This window comes from Paramormyrops kingsleyae, chromosome 8, assembly GCF_048594095.1.
Source record: "Paramormyrops kingsleyae isolate MSU_618 chromosome 8, PKINGS_0.4, whole genome shotgun sequence".
In the NCBI taxonomy this organism is placed as follows: Eukaryota; Metazoa; Chordata; class Actinopteri; order Osteoglossiformes; family Mormyridae; genus Paramormyrops; species Paramormyrops kingsleyae.
The window spans coordinates 36,092,065-36,104,777 of NC_132804.1; the positions used below are offsets into that span (position 1 = coordinate 36,092,065).

General features: G+C 40.0%; 1 protein-coding gene and 1 long non-coding RNA gene across 20 annotated transcripts; one reads left to right on the forward strand and one right to left on the reverse strand.

Annotated features, from left to right (window-relative positions):
* The first annotated feature begins 705 nt into the window (after window positions 1–705).
* Window positions 706–2,891, forward strand: LOC140592336 (E3 SUMO-protein ligase KIAA1586-like). Its single transcript, XM_072715753.1, has 3 exons — window positions 706–1,041; window positions 1,194–1,286; window positions 1,698–2,891. The coding sequence occupies exons 1-3, from the start codon at window positions 882–884 to the stop codon at window positions 2,384–2,386; spliced, it is 942 nt and encodes a 313-aa protein (XP_072571854.1). The 5' UTR covers window positions 706–881; the 3' UTR covers window positions 2,387–2,891.
* A 2,344-nt stretch (window positions 2,892–5,235) lies between these two features.
* LOC140592338 (uncharacterized) lies at window positions 5,236–10,099 on the reverse strand. Of its 19 annotated transcripts, none has more exons than XR_011992724.1 (8): window positions 9,349–9,704; window positions 8,218–8,338; window positions 8,015–8,092; window positions 7,512–7,548; window positions 6,482–7,410; window positions 5,874–6,393; window positions 5,708–5,763; window positions 5,236–5,600 (listed from the first exon to the last, which is right to left on the reverse strand). It is a non-coding gene; the product is annotated as an uncharacterized lncRNA (long non-coding RNA). The 19 variants fall into 19 exon arrangements; XR_011992721.1 differs by having other exon boundaries at window positions 6,482–6,918; window positions 7,300–7,410; window positions 7,595–8,338; XR_011992726.1 differs by having other exon boundaries at window positions 6,482–6,642; window positions 6,801–6,918; window positions 7,300–7,548; window positions 7,595–8,338.
* Between the last annotated feature and the right edge of the window lie 2,614 nt (window positions 10,100–12,713).

Below are 12,713 nucleotides of genomic sequence, written 5' to 3' on the forward strand. Positions count from 1 at the left end.
CCAATCATCCTCTCTCTATGATTGCTTTTCCTTTGCCCACTGTAGCCGTGTTTTGCTCTGTTGAAGTGTTTCTACTGGTTTTGGTTTGTCTTTTCTATATGTAAGTCTCATTTCATTCAGTCAGTTTTTTAAAGTTCAGTCACAAACATTGAGTCCCGTTTCCACCCATTTGTTTCTAATTTTTTGTTGTGTATTTTCTATTTTCAATGCATATTGGTTTGTTTTCTTTCCTGACGCTTTGACATGTTCCTTAATTTGCTTATACTTGCACCAAATTTTTGATACAGCTGACTTGTAACATACAACATCTTTTGCCACAATCCATGTTGGATTTCCTACTTGAAACAGTTTTATAATCCTTCCCATTGTTTCAATTGGGCCATGTTTCGACCTGCGTGAAGTTGGCCCCCCATATGTTTCAGATTTCAACCAAACTGGTCTCAATCGTATGTGCCGCATTTGTGCCGGATTGTGCCGTTAAAATTTTTGTTTGTGCTGTTTTAGTTTCTGAGATATAAATGTGTGTTTACATCAGTGGTGTAGTCTACGTGATACGCTGGTATACGCCGTATGCCCACTAGAAAGGCTTAAGAATTTCCGTATAACCACTAAAAAGTGGCCGATGTTACGTGGCAATCCATGCGTGTGTTCATTACATTCGCATTCATGGACAAGCGAAACTCCCCTTTGCTTCTCTCCGCTGCTGCGTCACCTCTCCTCCTGTTGCCAAGACTGAGCCAATGAGCTTACACTACAGCGCACTGCTCTGCGATTGGTCTGGTATTCAGCGGCTCATTTGTAATTGGCTGGAACGGTGTGGGCGGGAACATATGAAATTCACTCAGGAAGAGAGCACGGAGAAGCGTCGCAGAAACTAGCGGATGAAGATGAAGAGAAAACAAGCGACACTTTTTGATTGTTTTTATAAACCGGCTCCTCCAGCTGTAGCAACAGAGACAGCCTTAGAAGAACCCACCACCACCAGCTTGACGGCTCAACACAAACATAATGAGACTGACGTCAGCGTTACTCCTGCCCCTGGTAAGTACAAGTGGCTTTTTTTTAAGTGGCTAGTTTACAAAGTTGTTAAAGCTAGCTCAAGTATGTCATCACACAGCCTAGCTCAGGGGTAGGGAATCCTGGTCCTGGAGAGCCCATAGACTGTATTGTAAAACCATTGTTTATTTTTTTAGATGGGAGCTCCTGGCCAGCCGTGTGGAGTGAGAGTCAGGCTAGAGAGTTCCAAAACAGACATCCTTGGTTAGGATGGAGGGAAAGAAAGCTAGGTAAAGCAGATGTTAGAAGAAAAAAAAATGTGCCTATGAAATTTAGTTTATGAAGAAAATCTGTGATGTTTTGTGTATATTTAATGAATGATATAATTTATATAAAACTAAATTTGATTATTTGTACATAGTATTTTGAAGTTAGAGAGTATAAAAGTTGAGTAAAGTAAGTTATGCTTGGCAGACATTTGACAGTATAATTTTTGTAGCTCATGGGAGTCATTAAAATAATAGAAAAAATAAAGTTTGATCACTTCATTTTCATCTCTTGTTTGTAATGGTGTAAAATGGTTTGCAGTTAATGATTAATTGTATAATATATGTTGAGAATTAGTTAAATTAGATCAGTAGATGCTACTATTAGGAGAGTTTTAAAATGATACAATTCTGATCATTTTTATTCACTTGCAGGATGTGAAGTTTGCAGCACCACCAAGTCAACTGGTGTCCTGACAGAAAAGTCATCAGGTTCCAGTGAGAACCGAGAAACGGCACTGTCTTCACTCCGGAACAAGATTCGGCGGCATGAGAATTCCAGGGCTCATGAAATAGCTCAGGAGCTCACACAAAAATGTGGACAGGATTTGCTTGGAAGTATGGTGAGGGCTGTATCAGACACTGTGCTGGCCGAGACGGATGCTGTGTTCAGAACAGCATATTATATTGCAAAGATGAACAGACCTTTTACTGATCACGACGATCTCATTGAACTTCAGGAAAAAAATGGTGTGAACTTGGGCACTAGTCTACACTCCAGGTATAGTTGCACAAAAATTGTTGAACATGTTGCAAGGGAAATGCAGACAAAAATTGTGAACAGCATTGTGTCTTCTTCAAACAAACTATCTGTTCTTATTGATGAGGCTACATCTGCCAGTCACAAATCTGCTATGATTGTCAGTGTAAAGGCCTCAATTGATGGAGCCACGCCTGAATTTGTATTCCTGGAGCTGGTCGAGTTGGAGAGCCAAACTGCAGAAAGTATAGAGAAAGCTTTACTAACTTGTTTGGACACTGCAGGCTTCAGTGAAGAGTGGCTTCAAAAAAACTGGATTGCATTTGTTTCTGATGGAGCTAGTGTTATGTTGGGCAGGAACTGAGGTGTTGCAACCAGGCTGACTGCAAGGTATCCTAACCTTTTCACATGGCACTGTATGAACCATCGACTGGAGCTGGCTGTATCAGATGCAGTAGACAAGGTTGTGTCTGTAAATCATTTTAAAGCTTTCATGGAAAAGATTCACAATCTATACAGCCAGTCCAGTAAAAACTCCAGAGAACTTCTGGAAGCTGCACAAGAAGTGGGATCTCACGTTCAACAAATTGGCAGAATTTTGAACATCCGATGGGTAGCAAGCAGCTTCCGCACTGTGAAAGCAGTGTGGAAGTCCTATGGTGCGCTCAACAAACACTTTGAAAATGCTTCTGTGGACCAAACAAGGAGCGCAAAAGAGAGGCAAACGTATAAAGGACTAGCACATCGTTTGCAAAGCACAGAATTTCTTTCTGACCTAGGACTAATGTATGATGCACTTTTTGAACTATCAAACTTATCCCAGCAGCTCCAAGCACAGTCTATCACGCTTTTAAAAGCTGAACAACTACTAAAACACACTATTCGTGTTCTCAGGTCCTTTAAAGACTCTCCAGGGGAAAAGTCAGTAGAGGCCAGTGAAGCAAAGGCTTCAGGACACTTTGGGTCTGTTCCCTTACAGCCAAACCCCAAACTAAAATCAGTAGTTCCAAATCAGTTCCTGCAAAGCTTGATCAGTAATTTGGAGAAGCGACTCTCCTTTCAAGGGGAAATCCTACGTGATCTGAGCATACTTGATAAAACCAGTTGGCCATCAAACCCCAGTATCAGATATGGTGAGACAGAAATAAAGAGACTTTGCAAGAGATTTAATCTTTGTGAAAACCAGGCTGTCAATGGCATGAGAGACTTTATTGAGGACCAAAACAAGGAGCCTGAAAACCTTAAACCTCTGATCATTTGCATGAAAACCATACCATGTAGCACAGCTGAATGTGAAAGAGGCTTTAGCCTAATGAACAATGTATGCACTGATAAAAGGTCTTCTCTGTTACTGTCAAATGTTAGTCATCTCATGATGATCAATATAAATGGCCCTCCTGTTAATATTTTTGAGCCTAGGAAGTATGTAACAACGTGGTTACGAAAGCACCACTCTGCAACACAGACACGACGACAAGTGAAACCTAAGCAGCCCGAGAACAAACGCTTTTGGAACATTTTATAGATCTACACATTCATTTGGTTCAATCTGTATTTGAACAATTAATATACTTCTTTACGTCTTAGTATTTGAACATGTTTTGAATATATGCTGTATCCATGTTTTCAATACAATTCCTGCAGCTCTGTTATGGTTGTTGTACATTTATCCAGTTCAAATACAAGCATCTGAGAATTTTTGCAAAGTTAAATATGCAAAAAATTAAATTAAATTCTTGACTGCATTGCATGAACCAGTGTACTTTTTTTTTCTAAGCACAGTATACCCACTACAAAAATGTACACTACACCACTGGTTTACATGGTGACGTCATCAGCGTGAAGTTGGCCCCCCATTAGCGTCAGATTTCCACCAGACCGATCGCAATCGTGTGTGCTGCATTTGTGCTGGTTTGTGCCGTTAAAACTATCCTTTGTGCTGCTTTAGTTTCCGAGATATTAATGTTGTTTACATGGTCACGTGACACCAGCGTGAAGTTGGCCCCCCATTTGTGTCTGATTTCCACCAAACCGATCGCAATCGTGTGTGCTGCGTTTGTGCTGGTTTGTGCCGTTAAAACTGTCCTCTTTGCTGCTTTTGTTTCCGAGATATTAATGTTTGTATGGTTGCCCCTCCCCCTCCAATTTTAGTCTGATTTCGACCAAACCAATCGCAATCGTTTGTGCCGTTAAAACTGTCCTTGCTTATTTACATGGTCACGTAACTCCGCCGTTAAGTTAGCCCCCCACTTAATGCCTCCCAATCGGTCTCAATAGTTTGTGCCGTTTAAAAATTGTCTGTACTTTTATTTTTCTGAGTTATACCTCTCAGTTTATGCCTTTATGTGATCGCCGTATACTGCTCAGGCGCATATTTCTCATGTTAACAGAAGGTGGACGGTTTGGTGACTCCGCAACAAAGCTGTACGTAGACTTAGTCACCCCGCCAGCCAGATACCACATTTCAGGATCTTGCTACTGTAGATATTCCCACAAATGACCGACCGTTACATCCTGCTTCGTTACGTGCAGGCTTGACCCAGCTAGGTTATCATCGGTTCTACCAACTCATCACAGCACAGCATGCGTCCATTTCTTTAGATGTGGGAGTGAAAAAGCAAAACGACAGTATCAAGTATGAAAAGTGGTTCTTGCAGTGTGAGAAGTAATTGTGTGCCATTTACAGTGGTACTGGTAAAGCACATCACAGAGCTCTAAATCATGTGCAGAAGTACATATATAGCATTTTGCTGCAAGGTAGTGAACGCCCAGCACCAAACGCGACCAGTTAATGCTTAATACTGTACAACAATGTATAATAAACTCTTGTCATTTTGCCTGCACTGTGTATTGTGATGTCTTTACCTTCCCGTGGACCCTCTCACTTATTGCACATGGCGGTTAAATAAAAATGTCCAATAATGAAGTTGTACTTTCTCCCTCCACTCAACCCGAACTAACATATATCCAATCACAACTGAGTTTTGTAAAGGCGGCGACCAATGTAAGTTCAACTATTAAACACTTTAGCAACGAGTGCATAATCATTGACCTGTGATCGCCATTAATTTAAATTGTCTTGTTACTAAAATACTGTACATCGACTTCAGAAATACGTCATAAAAGGTACGTAACATTTGTACATTAAAGTATTGACATAACTCGGTAAATTGAAGGCACAAATTTATGTAAGACAGTTAATGCACAAAGCTCTTTTGCACATTTTAATTAAGTATTAACAAATAGTTATTTGATATACTTTATACAGATAAAACACATAAATATACTGAAGTCGTGGTCATTTGCATTTCTTTTGATCAGATGCCCAAAATTCCTAGTGTCAGCAAGGAGAAAATAATTGAGGTTCTCCAGACAGCGTAGGATCAAATTGTCTGTAGCGGTCATATAGCTGTTCCTTCTGATGATGTATGGATTGCTCTGAGCCAGCAGCTGAACTCCAAAATTTCAGCCAAAGCGTTGTATACGTTTGTAAAATTAAACCGCCATAATGTATGGCAAGGTTTAGGGTTAGCTGTGGTGGGGGCAGAGCAGGAAGGCAGTGATGACAGTGAAGTGTCCTGTGAAGATGGAGATGAAAATTATGACCTGCTACAGACACCACAGACAGAAAATATCATTAAATTTAATCTTACACTTTCAGAAAAACAATGGAGAGCCATCTTACCTGACACAGTCACATATCAGGACATCAGTAGCAACCGTGGGAGAGAATATGTAATCCTGAAGCGAGGAACATGGACACACATGTTAAATGAGCAGATATGGAATAAAGTGAAGTGTGCCTGCACTCTAGTTTTTAAAAGGGCAAAGGTGTATCCAGCATCACTTACAAAATTTTTGGCCATCGAAGCACACTGCAAAGAGTGCAAAGGCAGACTTCTCATTCACTGTGTCAAAGAACCCAAATCAAATGAATGTGCTCTCCTTCACTGCATTCTACAAGATGAGACACTGCATAGTTTCAAGTCAAAGAGGCAGTTATCTGGAAATCTGCGTGCTGAAGTGGCAAAAAATCTTTGTGAAAGTGGAATACAGCCAAGTACCTGGCGTGAAACTGAAGCCAACAAATTGATGAGATTTGGTGACCCTGAGCCCAGTCATTTGTACAATCTGACTACACTCCGGAAAGCCAAGCAGGAAAGAAAAGATGAAGAGCTTCAACACAAAGATCCTGTGCTATCACTTCAGCTTTTAAAACACTCTGTACCTCACAGCGGCAGTATTCATGACATTGGCATAGATAAATTTTATTACCATTATTGGAATCCATCTCAGATGCAGCTGTATAAATCCCAGTCAAAGCAGCAGCACTGTGTTTGCTTCGATGCCACGGGATCTATTGTGAAAAAACTGAAAAGACCATACGGTATGTCAGGACACATTTTTCTTTATCAGGGTAGTTTACAATATTCGATAATTGATAAAACATGTAGCATACCAGTGGTACAGATGCTATCCGAAAAACACGATGCCAATGCAATAGCATCTTGGCTTTCCGAGTGGCATCATTCAGGGGCTCCAATACCCAGAGAGGCTGTGAGTGATTTCTCCCTTGCTCTTCTTGGTGGCATGGTGAAAGCCTTCACTCACTGTTCAGACCTCAGGGCATACATTGATGAAAGTTTTGGAGTGCTAATTAGAAACCAACTTCAAAGCTACCAGCTTGCTTTATTAGAGTAGATGTTGCTCACTGCATAAAGCTCATCAGTCGATGGGAATGCCTGAGGAAAAAACCCTGCAGAGTAAGAGAATTTTACCTCCGATGCATGGCCAAGCTTTTACAAGCAGGGACGCTGGATGATGCACATCAAATCATTTACTCAATTACAGTCGTGGCTCTGAGTGAGACTGAAGGGCACAATGAAACAGGACGTCCTGTAATGGCAGAAATGAGCAAAATTTATCTGAGGGCGAGAATCGCAGAAGTGAGTGCCATCTGTCCTGACATGAAGGATGATGAAATTCAAGAAACAGAAATGGACAATTTCACAGAGCCATCTCAGACAGACATGAAAGACTGGGTTACAAATATCATTGAGAAAGCCAAATTGACGATCGTGGACAATGGTGACAGGGACAATCTGCACTTTCTTCCAGAAATAATTCCTCATGTATTAAGGATATCTAGTTACCTCCCTTTGTGGACAAGCATTATGGTCCCATTATATAAAAGTGCAAAACTCACTGCAAGCACAGCCTGTGTTGAAGCTGAATTTAACAGACTAAAGAATAATGTTTTCAAACATGAAAACTTACCTTTTCGGATAGACAGGTTCATTGTTCGGCACCTTGGTTCAATTGAAGGAAACATGAAAATTTCCAAAGCAACTGAAGATTGTGCCACAGGGTCCTCTCACAGAGACACAACTAGTACAATGTCAGAGAAAGTGATGGAACATGAGGATTATCCATCAACTGAAAACTGGAGAGGTCTTGGAGTGCCACCGAAGAAAAGAAAGCACACTTACCTTGCACCATGTTCTGAATGGCTACATGCTGATACTTCTGTCACATGGAAAAAAGCCAAAATTGGACTAATTGTGAAAAATACCTGTGCATTTGATTCATTCTGCCAGGTACTCTACTGTGCATACTGTGACAGCGAGACCTTCAGCCAGTTTGTTGGCAATGCTGGCAAGTCCATTGAGGTTTTTGAACTTGTCCAGCACATTGTTCAAAAAGGAGTCGACAGAAAAGCATATTTACTGCGAACAAACATCTTAATGCACATGTTTACAATGACAGCAATGAAGTCAGGTGTTCAAATGCTGGATGCACAGTGTCACATCTCAAATATAATTACAAACACCATGAAGACTGCCCCAAGCATTATCTCTACTGGCTCCTGTTCTACCATTTATTGCTCAAGTCAAGCAGTTGGCAGACATATCCCTTTTGTATCGGCAAGTGAGGAGGTGTTGATCAATAAAGGAATGTCAGAGCTGAAAAGTGCATTGCTTGAACAACTCACCATGAGCAACACGAAATGCCAAGCCAGAATTCCAAACCCTGAAATATATCCTAGACAGCACCAGTCAGTCAGCAATCTCTGCAATGGCACAGTGATGCATTCATTCAGCACAGGACAACTCTTATGTGTTGATGTGGACCATGGCATCAACCAAACTCAAACAAATCTAACTGACTGCAGGAAGCAGAAACTTTGTGACTTGCCATTAACCATGAAGCTCCAAGATGACATGTTCACCCTGAGAGGAGCTGTAGCATTCTGCCCAGGACCAACTGTAGACTGTCTTGGCCACTATATTGCTTTTTGCAGGAGACCAAATGGCATCTGGGAGAAATATGATGATTTGAGCACAAAAGTCATTGCGGTCTGTGAGAAAACAACAACAACACAGTTCCATGCAATTGTCTTTACTAAAGGCAGACATTCTTATCAGTGAACATGATCAACTGTGTTACAGTGATGTTTAATGCCTGGGTAGTTCCGTGTCAAATCATCACACTTTTGGACCTCATTGTCAAATAAAGAAAACACATAGCATGCTGATTTGGTCATATGAGTAACCTATAGAACTGAAATCGCAAGCGTCATGGATCAGTATTAAGGCAGATTTAAGCTAACAAACTTTTAAATTATCGGGGGGGGGGGGGGCGGGGGAGAGTAAGACTTTTGACTGGCTACATCTCCCTTAATATAAAGTTGCACAGAAATGGTTTTTGTATTGTTCTAAAGCTCTTTTCCAGATCTATTTTGCATAAATACTACACTATCCACAACTTATATTAAGGAAGATATAGCCAGTCAAAGTCATAGCCCCCCAAATAACTTTGTTAGCTTAAATCTCCCTTAATATTGATCCAAGATGCGTGTGGTTTCAGTTCCATGGGTTACTCATATGACCAAATAATCATCCTAAATTACATTAAAATCTGTGGAGATGAGGTCCAAAACTGTGATGATTTGAAACGGAATTACCCGCCAGAGGAATGTTAAAATTTTCATTGAAAACTTGTTAAATTTTATGTTTGAAAAACAAAATTAAGTTACGTGACGTTTGATAAGACTGTTTAATAAACAATTAAAGATTACTTGGTGTTTGGTAAAGGAATAAGGTTTTCTTGCATTTAATAAACCATAAGTTAACATTTGAATCGCTGTGGACTAACGGAGACACTCCTGCAAGGGACTTGCAGATTTTTATGCTGTGGAAATTTGTGGTATATAACTGAGTTCAGAATAGTAAATGCACTGAAATAAACATTTTAGCTTAGTGTTGTTTCCTTCTACAACACCACCATTTTTTGAAAAATGCAACTGTGAGTATTATAAGCACTTACCCATTTGTTCGGAATCCGGTATCAACCACAAAACCTAAGGTCTATCTATACTCTACGAATCTCACGAAGATGTTAATCTCTGCCTGGGTCACTTCGAAACACACACGTGCCGTCCAGCTGAAGCACTCGGAGTCTAACAGGGAGGTAACCCTTTCCCTTGTGAACGCCAGAGTCGGCAACACTAGGAGTGCAGAGGAGGAAGGAGGACAATATATTGTAAAAATATAGTGAAAAATATGTAAGGCATAAACTGAGAGGTATAACTCAGAAAAATAAAAGTACAGACAATTTTTAAACGGCACTAACTATTGAGACCGATTGGGAGGCATTAAGTGGGAGGCTAACTTAACGGCGGAGTCACGTGACCATGTAAATAAGCAAGGACAGTTTTAACGGCACAAACGATTGCGATTGGTTTGGTCGAAATCAGACTAAAATTGGAGGGGGAGGGGCAACCATACAAACATTAATATCTCGGAAACTAAAGCAGCAAAGAGGACAGTTTTAACGGCACAAACCAGCACAAATGCAGCACACACGATTGCGATCGGTTTGGTGGAAATCAGACACAAATGGGGGGCTAACTTCACGCTGGTGTCACGTGACCATGTAAACAACATTAATATCTCGGAAACTAAAGCAGCACAAAGGACAGTTTTAACGGCACAAACCAGCACAAACGCAGTACATACGATTGCGATCGGTTTGGTGGAAATCAGACACAAATGGGGGGCTAACTTCACGCTGGTGTCACGTGACCATGTAAACAACATTAATATCTCGGAAACTAAGGACAGTTTTAACTGCACAATCCGGCACAAACGCGGCACATACGATTGAGACCAGTTTGGTTGAAATCTGAAACATATGGGGGGCCAACTTCACGCAGGTCATGTACTGTTTCAGTTAGACAAGTCCATCTGCTTACACAAGGTGTTTAAGCACACTCTTAACTGCAGACTAATTTGCATTTTCAGACTTGTGCCGGTATTTGTTTTAGAAATGTAAATTACAAGGTGATTCTATAATTTTTTCCTCAACATTGACTGATTCCATAATTTTTTCCTCTACTTGGTCTAGACAAAACTATGCCATTAATTAAAATAATTCTATTTAATCTGTTTGAGATACATTTCACATATCTAGAATGTTCAGCTATAAAAAAAAAATAGTTTCATGTCATATCTGTGATTTGTTTATTTGCTATGAAGCAAAAAAGCTGGGTGAACATCCTCTAAGTGTGATGATTCCATAATTTCTGACAGGGGTTGTAGAAGGTAAATCTTTTACTTCATTTGATTCAGATTCTATTATTATTATTATTATTTTAAACAGTCCAAGTGACTGTTATGTAATAGTTCAGCATTTGACTGTTATAATAGGCATTTTTTGCTTAAAGGCAAACACCATTCCCTATTGCTTTGGGCTCAGGCTACCAGGACTAGTGTACCTAATAGCTAATACACAGGCAAGGCGTACAGAGCTGGACAAACCAGGAGTGACAGTATAGAATGAACCAGGAGGAACAAAGATGACACAAGGGTCAAGAAAGGAGGAATTAAGAAAGGGATCATTTGCGCAGTCGTAACTGGGATAAAGTCTACAAGGTAATGGAGAGACGAAACATGAAAAATGAAAATGTAAATCAACAGACTAGGAGGTCTCCATACAGACTGCACTTTATGCATTGGATGAACTCTGTATATATATTGCCAGAAAGTCTTGTTAACTGAAGCATTTTCATCATCGCCGTGACTATGAAAACTCAGGGGACATGATAGTACCCACCTCAGGAGCAGCACTGAAGGGCAGTATTGTCTTTTGGAGATTGTTGCATAACAGAAAACTGATACTTTTTAAAAATGAGCCACATGGAGCCTGAGCAAGTTAAGGTAGTCTTTGCCAGGTGAGAGGCCTTGCCTACTAACCAACAGCTGCAGTTACCAGCAGAGTTTATCATGAAGAGCATTCAGAAGCTGTGGGCTTCTTTTGCAACTCATCTTACCATCCTTACATGATTCTCCTCTGTTCCCTACATGATGGGCAACTGGCCGTTTCGGAGAATACAGTTCCACACCATGGCAGTACAGGATGAATAAAATGAGCCGTGCCTTGTCACTGCCTATTGTTGGAAGATAAGATAAGAGTAAGATAAGATAAAATAAGATGAGATGAGATACAATAAGATTTCTTTATTGCCATTGTAGAGAGCACAACAAAATTGAATAGCAGTCCTTTCTGTGCATTCACACATAAATATCAGTTAACAAAAGGAGGGGGAAAGGCTTCGAATTAAACTAATTTCTAAGAAGAATATATAAATATAAGATGTGCAAGTATATTTGTGTGCTTTTGTGTAAAAATAGAATGTGTATTATAATCTGAATAGTAGCTGAAACTCCAGGATATTGCACAATGAGACCCGGGTTACTCTTAATGTAATAGGAGATACAGTGGTACCTCAGTTCTGAAACTCATTAGAACTCGAATTTCTTAAAAGTCGAACCAACCAGTTCGAAAAAAAAATTACCTAGAGCACGATCTGAATCTCAGAAGTCAAACCGTGAAGGCCAACCTAAGATAACTTGTACGCGTGGGGAAATGAGTCACGCGGCACATCTCTCAGTGGAAACAAAGGGTAAAGCTTCAGTCTCAGCCTCGCATATTCGCTGTGATAGCACCGTGCATGTTTACACTAGCTGAATACATATATTTAGACAGTAAAAATACATTTAGACAATGATAGAGAGTAACAGTAATTGTTATTATATACATTTAAAAATAAAGATTTAATATTAATAATAAACCATTAATACATTTAATTATAATAATATTGTCGTGCTGAGCGGGGACAGAATGGAGACAAAGGCGCAGACATCAGATTCCACACGGGGTTAACGAGCGGGCATGGCACACGGAAGGAGCGGACGATCGGGGCAGGACACATTGTTTTTTTTTTTTTACTTTACACATTGTTTGGATACATTTATTTTCTTACTTAACAAATTACTGTTTTGATAAGTATGCTTAGATGTGTTTAGTACAGTATATGCTCTTCTTGTTTTATCCAGTTCATTTTGTGTTTAAATGCTAAAAAAAAAAAAAAACTTTATTTTTTAATTTTTTGGGGCCGGGAACCAATTAATTGGTTTTCCATTATTTCATATGGGGAAAATTCGATCAGAACTCGAACTTTTTAGGATTCGATGTGGAGTTCTGAACGGATTAAGTTTGAGTTCTGAGGTACCACTGTGTTGTATAGTGCAATTCTCCTCCTATCCGCTGGGGACAATAAGATAAGACGGTTGGTAAGAGAGCGAGAGAGAATTGCGGTGGTGAGGAGCAGAGGGGAAGAGAAATGAAGT

Excerpts from the sequence above, each read along its gene's own strand:
- LOC140592336 (XM_072715753.1), top strand. The coding sequence starts at position 882 with ATGAAGATGAAGAGAAAACAAGCGACACTTTTTGATTGTTTTTATAAA. Across the intron at positions 1,042-1,193 it reads CAGCGTTACTCCTGCCCCTG|ATGGGAGCTCCTGGCCAGCC; the intron begins GTAAGTACAAGT and ends TTATTTTTTTAG. Across the intron at positions 1,287-1,697 it reads ATGGAGGGAAAGAAAGCTAG|GATGTGAAGTTTGCAGCACC; the intron begins GTAAAGCAGATG and ends ATTCACTTGCAG.